General features: G+C 46.9%; 1 protein-coding gene across 1 annotated transcript in view; it reads left to right on the top strand.

Annotated features, from left to right (window-relative positions):
• The window catches only part of frmd4a (FERM domain containing 4A), a 67,766-nt gene that overhangs the window by 20,804 nt on the left and 34,462 nt on the right, over positions 1-12,500 (top strand). The window contains exons 2-3 of the mRNA XM_084477638.1: positions 6,126-6,191; positions 11,772-11,866. Coding sequence (XP_084333764.1) covers positions 6,126-6,191; positions 11,772-11,866 — 161 coding nt within the window. The remainder of the gene's footprint in view (positions 1-6,125; positions 6,192-11,771; positions 11,867-12,500) is intronic.

Raw genomic sequence — 12,500 nt, forward strand, 5'->3', positions numbered from 1 at the left:
GAGAGACACACACACAGGCAGACGGATAGAGAAGCATCATCCGTTCTTCCTGTTACGACCCTAAATCCCCTCTGACTCCACTAACATCTGGGCTGTTAAACCCCACCCCTTCCCTGCAGAGCCTCCACCCTTCGCGGATCCTGAGCCAGTGAAACGGTCCAGAACACCACCTCGTTAGGACCCCGCCCCGGCCCAGAATAGAGGGCCCGGGGCCCAGATAGCTCACACCCATTGAGGGGTTCCCCCACCTTCGTCCTTCTACTACTCCTGGTCCATGGTGTGTGTGTGTGTGTGGGTGGGTGTGTGGGTGTAAGCCTCATTCTACTCCCTCCCTCCCTTACTGCCTTGATTCCTTCTTCTCTTTCTATCTCCCCTTTCTGTCTGTCTGTCTGTCTGTCTCTCTCTGTCTCTTTCTTTCATCACCTTGATCTATCTCTTTCTTCTTTGCGGTCCGAAACCCAATTCTGTTTGTAGCGATTTAATAATCTCAAATTGAATGTCCTTATGCCTGGCTTGCATTCTTACATTTTCATTTTCAATATTTTTGCAAACCTTTTACTGCTCTTATTTCCCCCTCCTCCCAATCCCCTGATAAACCCCCACCCTCTCTTGTCTTACCCTCAGACAACAGCAGCCTTGTGATAGCTCACTGAGGAAGCTGCCAATGAAAGGCTGATATGTATTTGGCCAGCGAAGGCAGGGGGGAGAGAGAGAGAGAGAGAGAGAGAGAGAGAGAGAGAGAGAGAGAGAGAGAGAGAGAGAGAGCGAGTGAGAGAGAATGAGTGACTAAGAGAAAGAAGGAGAGAGAGAGAGAGAGAGAAAGAGAGAGCAAATGAATAAGTAAGAGAAAGAGGGATAGAGAGAAAGAGAGTAAGAGTGAGTGTGTGTGTGTGTGAGAGAGAGAGAGAGAGAGAGAGAGAGAGAGAGAGAGAGAGAGAGAGAGAGAGAGAGAGAGAGAGAGAGAGAGAGAGAGAGAGAATCATCTGGAGATGTTTAAGTTGGACAGGCCCCGTTTCCGGTGTCTGGAACAGGCCCTCTCCAGAAACAGAAACATCCAGCCCGTTTGGGAACGGATACACCTCCGCTGTGTTCTGCAGACCTCAGACCTTCTGCACACGGGGATAGAAACCATGTGTATTACAATGGCAGTGACAAATAATAGAGCAAAACCCCTCTCTCTGTACAGCCCAAGTACACTATAGGTTGGGCTGGGGTGTTGATGTGGAGAAATCCAAGACTCTTGCAGGGCCTATCATGTTTCACATATGGCTCGGTCGCGGGCCAGTTTGGCCCAGGAAATGGAGTCGTGAAGCCCTAGGCTTTGGGCATGTTAATTGTAACCTATTTTTGGACATTTTTTAAACATCTGGGTGACTGTTATCTTTTTTTTTGGTTACATACAATTTCCCCAAAAGTGCCGGTTAGGTTGGATCTTGTGAACGGGGTGATGTTCAATCACAGTTATGAGAGAGGCATTTTGCAAGATGACTTATTTTCAAAATAAAAGTAAGAATATTTAAGGAATAACGACATAACAGCCATCTATTTATGGTCCTCCTACTGAAAGCTGCGTGGTCGTGTTATGAACACGGCGTGGTTTCAACGGCTGCTCTGAGTAGGCCTACCGTGAACACACGTGTGGTGCCCAATTTAGGTCATCCAAGGAAAATACGAATATAACGGCTGCAACAGCAGCAGAGTCTTGGAGCCTATAACCATTCGAGCAAGCCAGAACTGAGGAGGGAGTTCTGTGTTCAGAAATCCAGACAGGAAGAAACACACACACACACACACACACACACATACATACACACACACACACACACACACACACACACACACACACACACACACACACACACACACACACACCCTCTCTCTCTCTCATCCACATACATGCACAAACACACACACACACACACACACACACACACACACACACACACACACACACACACACACACACACACACACACACACACACACACATTGAGAGAGAGAGGGAGGAGAGAGAGAGAGAGAGAGAGAGAGAGAGAGAGAGAGAGAGAGAGAGAGAGAGAGAGAGAGAGAGAGAGAGAGAGAGAAAGACGTCTGCAGTTTCTCGTGCCTGTGCTGCAGCAGAAATGTCCTCTTAACCCTCTCCCCGCCCCCTCGCCTTGCCTCCATTATTATTCCTGTGTTGTCGAAGCACCGCCGATGATGACAACAAGGAAACGAGTGGAATTCAACGCGATACGCTTTGAATGAAACAATTGCGTCCACGTAGCCTGTAAACGTTCAGCCTTCACTCCCCTCGGTTGTTCGCGTTTTGGTACGGTCTCTGGCTGTCTACACGTTCACCGCGTTTATGTACGGCGCCGGCAGCGGTAACAGAAGGGGGTGCATCGGAGGTCTGGCCCGTGAGGAGAAGAAGAAGAGGGATGGAGCCGCGTATAACACCGAGTTTTTAACCGCCGTGAACACAGGGTTGTTCTTTGCCTGTCCGTTATGATTGCGGTGAACGAGTTGGATGTGTGATTAGGTTCTGCCGTCTCTAATCGCGCTGCGTTTACCGTCTAGGATTTACCGGGGGTATAGTATAGGCTCTGCTCCGGCCACTAACATGGATGCTGACGTGCCTCCCTTAGGCAGGCAAAGGAGGCTTCACTGAGCTGTGGGTTATATATTTGACTTGCTTCCGAAAATAATTTGGATTGAGAAAAACTCAACTGTACGTGGAGCTGATTGCAGAACCGCCACGGATAAGTTATAAGGTAATCAAATCGTACTGGTCATCGCTCCTGTCTCGCCCAAGACATCTCTCGCTCTATCCCAGTGTATTCAGTGGATAATGATACTGTGTTTTGAAGCACCATCTTATTATCTATCTCTTTGTATATATATTTTTTTACCATTGAAATCCGCCTGTTCAGGACGTTAGCCAATTGATACCAGTCTAGTAATAGGTCAAACATGTTCGTGGGTTAGTACTGCATGGATAATGGTGTAGTGACATGAAGTGTCATGTGTTCTTCTTCTTCTTCAATTTCTCTGTGAAGCTATTCCGCCATCCGATCTGCTTGTGTGTGTGTGTGTGTGTGTGTGTGTGTGTGTGTGTGTGTGTGTGTGTGTGTGTGTGTGTGTGTGTGTGTGTGTGTGTGATTGTTTGTGTGTGTGTGGTGTGTGCGTGCATGCATCCGTGTTATTAAGTCATAACCAAAGTATAACTATTGGAATGGCACGCATGTATTCCATTCTCATGGCTTGTTTTGTCAGTTGTGTTCAAAGAGACCTTATTTAATTTATCTTTGCCTTGGATGGGAAAAATCAGTAGCCTAGTGTGTGTCCAATTTCACCAAATCGGTTTTAAGACTTTTATACGAGGGAGTGTGTTTGCAGGGCCAGATTAAGTTCTGTGAATTCACTCTCCAGCAAGCAATTTGTAACCTTGACGTCTATAGGCTTTGTTACATCCCTAGGTGCCCTAAACAGTGGAGAGAGAGGAAGAGGAGGAGGGGGGGTGTATTTGTGTACATTACTTTGTATGTCTGTGGTGTCTGCATTGCAGTTTGTAGGAATCGCCCGATTGCATACTGGAGCACTTTTAAGCTGTCTGGTGGTCAGTTGTGTCTTGCCCACTCTATCTAGTGTCTAGCCACAGGGCCGGTCTTAGGCTGGGGCTTAGTTCTGTCCTGAACTCGGACTGTTGTGTTAAACAATACAAGATTTCAGTGTTATGAGGTACTGAATAAGCAGCTTTCCTCACTAACTCAATTGTTTGTCTGTGAATGTCTACATGCACACCCGTGCACATTCATGCACATGGACACACACACATGCGCGCGCACACACACAAACACTTGCTCACACACACACACACACACACACACACACACACACACACACACACCAACGCACACACCCACACCCAGACACACACACAACATAAACATCCAGAGAGCAACAGCCACTGAGTTCTCACCGCGGGTGCAGTGCTCTTCCCTCTCTCCCTCTTTCCTTCTCTCCTTCTACCTTCTCTCTCCTACTTAACTATCCTCATCTCATTCCCCCTCCTCTCCTCCCTCCCTCCTTTCTGCAGGACCCAGTGAAATGGCACCTCTCCCCTATGTAAGCACACAGTGTTGTGGACACACCCCCTCCTCTCTCTCTCTCTCTCTCTCTCTCTCTACACTTCACACACCTGTGAAATAAACACACATTTAGTTTACACTGGACCTCTAGGTAGAGGAGTGTAGGTCTTTGCCCCATCTGCATTGGAGTCGGGTGTTAGATTGCATGAATTGCTTGAAGATAACCTTTGAAACCTTCCATTAACACGTTTGATTTCATCACATTTATTTTACAAATGGCATCATCGATGTGTGTATTAACACTATGTTTATGTCTTCATACTGTATGTTTATGTTTTCATACTTTATGTTTATTTGTGTGTTCAAACTTTAATATTTATGTTCATACAGTATGTTGAGGTTTTAATACTGTATGAATGTTCTTATACGGTATGTGGATGTGTCATACTGTTTATCTGTCCATACTGTTATGTTTATTGCAGGCCTAATCGTTATGTCAAGTGCCTACATAATTCAAGCCTTGTAACATAACCATTAAATAATAACCAATTGATAAATATAATAACTACATTACTGTAATATGATTGTGAAGTGTTTACTGTTATCGTCTACAAAGGATTTTTTCCCCCGTGTCGACAAATACCAAATTATCGTGTAGACCATGTTACCAAGTCTTTTTTATGAGCTAATGGAGCAAGGCTCCATTTGTATGAAGATATATATAGATATATTAGCTTGTGGGAGGCGTGTGGGAAGTTTAGCGAATATGTGAAGATATAGATAGACATGTGTTACTATATGCTACTATTTAAAAAATATATCCAACCCCATGAGGGTTGTGATTCAACCCACACACAACTAAACCACACCCCCCCACCTCTCCTCCACCCAACCTCCTCCACCACACACTCATCCCCTTCCACCTCTGCCCTGCTCCCAGATGTGAGGGAAATGTGTGTGTGTGTGTGTGTGTGTGTGTGTGTGTGTTTGTGTTCCTCTGGGTCCTTACTTCCTGTTAAAGAGCAGAGAAACTCCACATGTGCTGAGAGCTCACACACACACGCACACGCACACGCACATACATACACTCAAACGCACATGGTCTGGAAGATCACATTTTAAACTCCAGCCTTTGTATGCAAGTGGATTTTATTATTGAATAGTAAACTTTAAACATCTTAGGACTGTAACTGGGTGAGAATGTGGACTAATGTGTTCACGATGTGTGTGTGTGTGTGTGTGTGTGTGTATGGTGACGCCGAATTACTCACAGCGGCTCAGCTCATCCCTGCACCTGCTTGGTGTTTACGCCACTTTGTGATCCGCACGCCAGCAGTGTTGTCTAGTGATGCTGAATGGACTTCCTGTTTGAGCCCGGAATGCCAAATATGTCTTTGAGGAAGAAGGGGGGTTGGGGGGAAAGCAGGAAGTTGTCTGTATTGGTCCATTGTGCAGGCTTTAGTTGAGCTAACCTTGTTAAGACCGAGCTGATATCATCCAGAACAGAGGCTTCGCTGTTGTCTCGGCCCTGAAGCCACAATATGGCAGCATCCTCCGTGATGCCATGAGGTTCCATGCGGTCCCTCTCTCTCAGATACAGGGCTGGGTCATCTCATTGCTAGAGTGTTCCTCCCCTCCCTCCCAGCCTGAAGGTTTTGGGTTCCATTCCCGGTTGTCCTTAACCTACTCATAGACTCATTCTTGGGCGAGATGTCCAGTCCATAATGATGTGATCTATAGTATTGTTATAAAGCACCACAGTCCTCTGTATTGGATCTGATTCAGTTCAACTATTTTAGGTCTTTCAGCATGCAACTGTGTCGGGACAGATGCAAAATAATGTTTTAGAATATTTTCCGTCTAAAATAGACCTCATTTGCACAGCGAGTGACAATTATCAGCCCTGCTATATTTACGTGTTGTTGATTGTCTGTATTTTTTTTCTGCTACAAATATGAACCGAAAATCTGTGTGTGGTGCGCTGTGGATCTGTCTGGAATCCTGTACCATACTCCCCATCTCTAACGGGATGTTTCTGTCTCCTCTTTTTCTTAGATGACGGAGGGGAGGCGATGCCAGGTCCATCTCCTGGACGACAGGAAACTGGAGCTTCTCGTCCAAGTGAGTCCCCCCCCCCCCCTCAAACCGGCACTTTCTCCATGCCCCCTCCCCCCTAGCTGTACTCAGAGGGCCCCATTTCTGCTGACCTAGGTGAAGCGGTGACATTGCCCTGTCTTACCTCTCACCCGTTTTATCTTCCAACACTATAATCTCTGTCTGTCTCTCTGTCTGTCTGTCTGTCTGTCTCTCTCTCTCTCTCTCTCTCTCTGTCTCTCTCTAACACACACTCACACACACAGATCCTCCAAAACTCATCCAGCTCCCACGTCATCACCTCTCTTCCTTCCTCTCCTTATCCTCTCCTTATCCTCTCCTCTTCCTCCTTGTTCCATCCTTGTCTTCCTCCTCTCATCCTCCTCCTCCAATCATCTCCTTCCTCTGGTACCAATCCCTGTAATAAAGCCCTTCATTCTTCTCTGTGTATCATTGTCTGTCTCTCTCTGACTCGGCTAAACCCCAGCAGAATCTTGCAGCAGAATATCCTTTACTCTGACTTTCATCTTCAATCGCGACAGCATGCCTTTTGCCCTCATCGAGTATACTCCCCACTCTGCCCCACCGCACCGCATCTTTACAGCCAACCAATCACAACGTCTGTTATGGTTTCACTTCCTAGTCGACTGATCCCTCTCTTTTCCCTCTGGTTTATGTTTAGCTTCACAGTTCTGCTCTCCCCTCTGTCGCACTCACCTGCAGGCACTCAATCTTCTGCTCTCTCTTGCCTCTCTCTCTCTCTCTCTCTCTCTCTCTCTCTCTCTCTCTCTCTCTCTCGCTCTCTCTCTCTCTCTCTCTCTCGTGCTCTGTGTCTCACTCACTTATGCAACCCTCCATCTCCTGGGAGCCCATTTTCCCCTCCCTTCCCTCTCCCTCTCTTCTCGTCTCTGCTTCTAACACTGGCTCTCGTCCTCTCTATATTGTCTATATATCTCTAATTTTCTTTCCTCTCTCTCTCCACTTTCTATCTCTGTGTACCACACCACAACTCCTTGTGCTAGTTACAACCCCCCCCACCCTCCCCTCCCCTCATCCCCATGGCTTCAAGCACTAACCTATTCTGCCGGATGCATACAGAGAGAAAGGCAGAGAGTCATTGCTCCGGAGTGAAGCCCAGCACAGGCCGCGATGGAGGTAGAGAATGCAGGGGTGGGGAGAGCAGAGGACAGGGCCGCATGGAGAGAAGAGAGATGAGTCTTCATGATCAAATAATGGAAAGGAGAGACAGAGAGAGATAACTGCAGTTTTGCACGTTTCGGAATGTGATTGCCCCGATTAGCCACAATGATCATCCCGCATTTCTGTCTGTCTGTCTGTCTGTCTCTCTTTCTCTCTCTCTCTCTCTCTCTCTTACTCTCTGGCCTACCCCCCAATCTCTTTTCTGAGCCCATTACCTCTAAGACTGCTGGCTTCCATTAAATCAGAGAACAATCAGTCCCCCCGCCCACCACCTCCTCCACCTCCTCCACCAATCCGCTCCACTTGTTATCCCCTCATCCCCCTGGCCAGGAAAATAACACAACGCTATCATGGAGGTCTGGAAACAACAAAAGACGATGGGGGGAATTAAAAGAATAGATGGACAGCCATCCTGATTCACCCACATCTAAAGGCACCTCTGAGATAAGATAAAATCAAAACCCTTCAGTGTCCCTCCCCTTTACACAAAATTGGCATTTGTCTCAGGCAATATGGCAACAGACTGCGCACAGTCCAAAACAGACAGTACACAGTGTAAAACGGACAGTGAACGCACAGTACAAGACAGTACACAGTATCAAACAGAATGTACACTACACAGTAAACAACAGAGGAAGACCACCTAAAATCCATAGACTTGAGTTGGGAAAGTCTTTGGGAGAGTTTCAACATGCACCGAGATCTAGTCAATAGCATTATACAACCCAGCCATCCACAGCTCAAGCTTCCCAACAAAAAGAAAAAAGAAGAAGTATACTTTTGAAGAAAAGCGGTGGCTGCAGTGAAACAGTGGTAGAGGATGTTAGCAGTTTCATCCCCCGCCTGTCACCGTGCCCTGAGCCCTCCCTCCTGCTGCAGAGGATGTTTAGTATGCCATTGACTGCTTAGTGGGACCGTCGAGGGTTCCAGCGTTATTCCGGGGTTTCCTGTATGTCCCAAAGCCGATCCATCACGCCTGGATTCTTCTTTCCCCCAGAATATTCTTCTGTGGGATGTTCACATGGGCTCTCTGTGCAGGACCATGTTTTAAAAATAAGCATGTATGTTTCAGACACAGCCGTTTCTCGTGCACCTCGACTCACGGTCTGCAGAAATGTTTGTCTGAATTGTCACTGGATTGGAAGATCATATTTCTGCCAGGGTCCTGAAAGCCTCCCACCAATCAGCCCCTTGGTGTTGTTTGCCCTCTTCCTCCTCCTCCTCCCCCTCCTCCTCCTCCTCCTCCTCCTCTTACTCCTCTCTTTGAAATGTCACTGTGTGTGGTTGGTTTATGGTGAGATGCATCGTTGGCAGCAAACTATGAGCCTGGGTGGACCCACTTCCTAGGCGGAGAACTGATGCCTGTAAACGGAGGAAACCCCTAAACACTAGTATAGAGGAAAAAGTGACTTCAACGCTTCCTGTGGTAAATGGTTTGGAATCCTTAAAAGGTGTCCATTTTTATACACAAGTTCAATGAGACAATGGTAATCCTGTCCATATTTTCACGGCCGTCTGTGGTTATTTGGGTTTGGAAAAAAACACCACATGTTTTTTTTAACGGCACCTGTTAACTTGCCATACAAACAAGACAACATCACCAACAGCGGCAAGCCGTGAAATCAGTGAACCAGTGAACCAGCTCTCTGCAGGAGGCCATAGCCGTGCTCTTGCCACATCGGTGTGTGATATACAGTGGGAGTCTGTAGTGTTGTGTTTTCTCCCCATCTCTGTGCGAGTGGCGCCCCTCCCTGCTCCTCCTATCTTGCACCTCCCTGTAATTTCTAAACGATTTAATTACCTGTGTTGCTGAGGAGGCACTAGCAAAATGTCTGTTAGCGCTAATGCTGTCTGAGCTAGCAGTGAGCCTTCCTGTCTGATAGATAGCCATGCCGATTGCATGCATGTGCCTGTGTGTTTGTGTGTGTGTGTGTGTGTGTGTGTGTGTGTGTGTGCTGTGTTTCCTAAGGCACACCTTATCATTTATTAGTTGCCACTCACAGATTCAGCGTCTGTTAGATGTGAGAATCTGTCAAATGTGTGATTGTGCTTGTCTGTGTGTGTGTGCGCGCGCAGGGATTGGGGGTGGTTAGTTATTTTCGGAGTGAATCAAATTGATTTAGCTTATGTAATACGGCCTGATGTTCTCGTTAGAAGCATGCTTTATTCAGCTGGATCCCTTTACTTCAATTTCCAATCCAATCCCACAATCCAAATAGCATTTAGCCGGGTTCTTCCATGTGTTTAAATGAATAGAGTTGGATTCAGATTGGCGTGGTTTCCTCAAGCCATTTAGTCTGGGGCTATTTTTGACAGAATGTGGTGTTTTTAATGTTCCTGTTATTCTAGTGACCCTCGCTTATTGGCTCACAGTGTGAGTCAGTCTTCCTCTGTCTTCAGCTCATTGGTTGTTGTGGTCTGGATGGCGTGGGCATTGCATAATAGATATTGTTGCCAGGGCATGCGTCTGCTGGGTGTTAATGAGAGACCACCAGGGTCTGTCTCAGACTAAACCAAAACATTCATTAGTGCCATTAGTACCAGAGAAATGGCAGCAGAGGGAGAATTATAGAGTACAAGACAGAGAGAGATAGAGAGAGAGACGGGGGGAGAGAGAGAGAGAGAGAGAGAGAGAGAGAGAGAGAGAGAGAGAGAGAGAGAGAGAGAGAGAGAGGAACTGAAAATCAGAATGGACCAGCTCAGCTCTCGATCGATATATTCATCCACTCATCGATCCATGCACCAATCATACATGCATGCATCCACTGTCCATCCATCGGTCTGTCTCTCCATCCATTCATCTGTCCGTTTCTCTCTCATTTTCCAGCCCTGCTCTTTCTGGTTGGTTTGCTCCAGAGCTCTTTGCAGAGCAGCAGCCCTGAGTGTAGGAGTAGCTATTATATAGGATCTAGGTCAACAGTGTTTGTGTGTGCATGCGTGCAAGTCTAAGTGTGTGTGTGTGTGTGTGTGTGTGTGTGTGTGTGTGTGTGTGTGTGTGTGTGTGTGTGTCTATATGTATGTGTATATTTATGTTTGTCTGAAGGAAATCACCCTCTAAATAGATCGGTCATTGAATCTTTATCCATTCAGTAAGCTGATAGCCAGATACGCTTAGTGTATTCTTCTCTATCTCCCTGTTTGTGTGTGTGTGTGTGTGTGTGTGTGTGTGTGTGTGTGTGTGTGTGTGTGTGTGTGTGTGTACAAGCCTTCATGCTTGTCAGGGTCCTGGTGTACCAACAGCACAGCAAACGATTTATCCTATATGTTGCAGTGAGTGGGTTGCAAACATGTTTTGCATGGCCTCTTGCTCTTGAAATGGGCTGGCGAATGTACATCTACATGCACATTTGTGCAGGTCTCTGTGTATATGGCACCCAAGAAACTGTTGGAAATATATATATATATATATATATATATATATCTTTCGGTGTGTGTATGTATGTCTTTGTGTACTTGCTGGAATGTGACGCATGCATTTGCTCTTTGTGTGTCTGTGTGTGTATGTGTGTGTGTGTGTGTGTGTGTGTGTGTGTGTGTGTGTGTACACCGTGTGCGCGCATGCATGCATTGGTTCTGTGTGTGTGTGTGTGTGTGTGTGTGTAGTGTGGCACACCCATGGTTAACCTCAGGGTGGGGTCCTCTGTGGCCCAGAATGTCACAAACCAGCGGCATATGCCTTCACTCTGCACTCCCACAGCTATGTGGACTAGAAGGTGGATGTGGGCTTGAAAGTGTTCGGCTATGAGGCTCTGAGGCGATGCTAATCACTGAGCTAGCTCATTTTCACTGTAAGCTAGCTGCAGCTCAGCACGCTGTCCCGCCCTGCACAGTGACTCGGCAGAGATGCTGTAGGTCAGGGAGGAGAGAGGGGAGGTAGAGGCGGACAGGGTACCTGCACTGTCAGCAACACCCCCTAGACTACATCGACGACAGACTCTCTCTCTCTCTCTATCTCCCTCATTCTATTCATTTCCCTTATCGCCCTCTCTCTCTCTCTCTCTCTCTCTCTCTCTCTCTCTCTCTCGCTCTCTCTCTCTCTCTCTCTTTCAAAATGCTTAGTCACTGCAGTACATCGATAAAGCGGATCGTACAAACAAACACGTGTGCACACACACACACACACATACGCTCAAGCCACCCTCTCTTTACACACAGTGGGTAGTTATACAACTGCTGCTATCATTATCACACATTTATCCGTGACTATAATAATATGTTTTATTTCTGAAGCGCTTTTCTGAGCACTCAAAGACACTTTACATGATATGAAAGACCAAAATACAGGAGAAAAAACCTAAACATCAATCCAAGGTAACACAAGCTTGTGAAGGTTAAGGTGGTCAGCGATGGAGTCGACTCTGCCCTGCCGTAACCCAGCAACCTGTGTTTCTCCTCCTCCTCTCACAGCCGAAGCTGATGGCGAAGGACCTCCTGGACCTGGTGGCCTCTCACTTTAACCTCAAGGAGAAGGAGTACTTTGGGATCTCCTACACGGACGAAACGTAAGCCACAGGATCCACTCGTGCTGCGCACCGATTGGCCAGCCAACTCTTTGCTCCAGTAGTGTTATAGTGCAGAGGCTCAGGGACTGTATAGCGATGTGAGCGTAGCAAAGAGTTTGATTTCAGCACCAGAGTTAAACATGTAAATGTGCCAGATTTAGCCAAGTAGGTTAATTTTCATCTGTGGTCAAAATAGCATAGCATAGCATGGATAAGCCAACGATTTGCTCCACGGCCATAAGCCAAGACGCAACGTGACCTTGGGACACTCCAAGCCGATGTGTCCCTTCATCACTGTGAAGTGACAGCGGGCTTCTGCAATAGAGTAGTAGCAATGAGGACTAGCCATGCAGCAAATGTCGCAAGCGTGACTTTCCATTCATCTGAATATCTTCCACGAGCGCTTGGTTGCTTGAGATGCAAAATATGCCATTCAAATCAAATGTCATCGTGTCGGGCGACTCACAAGGACAGGCACACACGCAACAGTGAAGCCCGTGTTATAAATCTCTGATTTGCATTGTTCACAACAAACAACCCTTGGCCTTTGCATCCATCTCCATCCAGTGCTTTTTACTTGCTTTCATTCTGATGGATATGGGAAAGTCTCTGTGAGTGGTTTGCTGCTTGGTGG

This window comes from Micromesistius poutassou (assembly GCF_964030765.1).
Source record: "Micromesistius poutassou genome assembly, chromosome: 13".
In the NCBI taxonomy this organism is placed as follows: domain Eukaryota; kingdom Metazoa; phylum Chordata; class Actinopteri; order Gadiformes; family Gadidae; genus Micromesistius; species Micromesistius poutassou.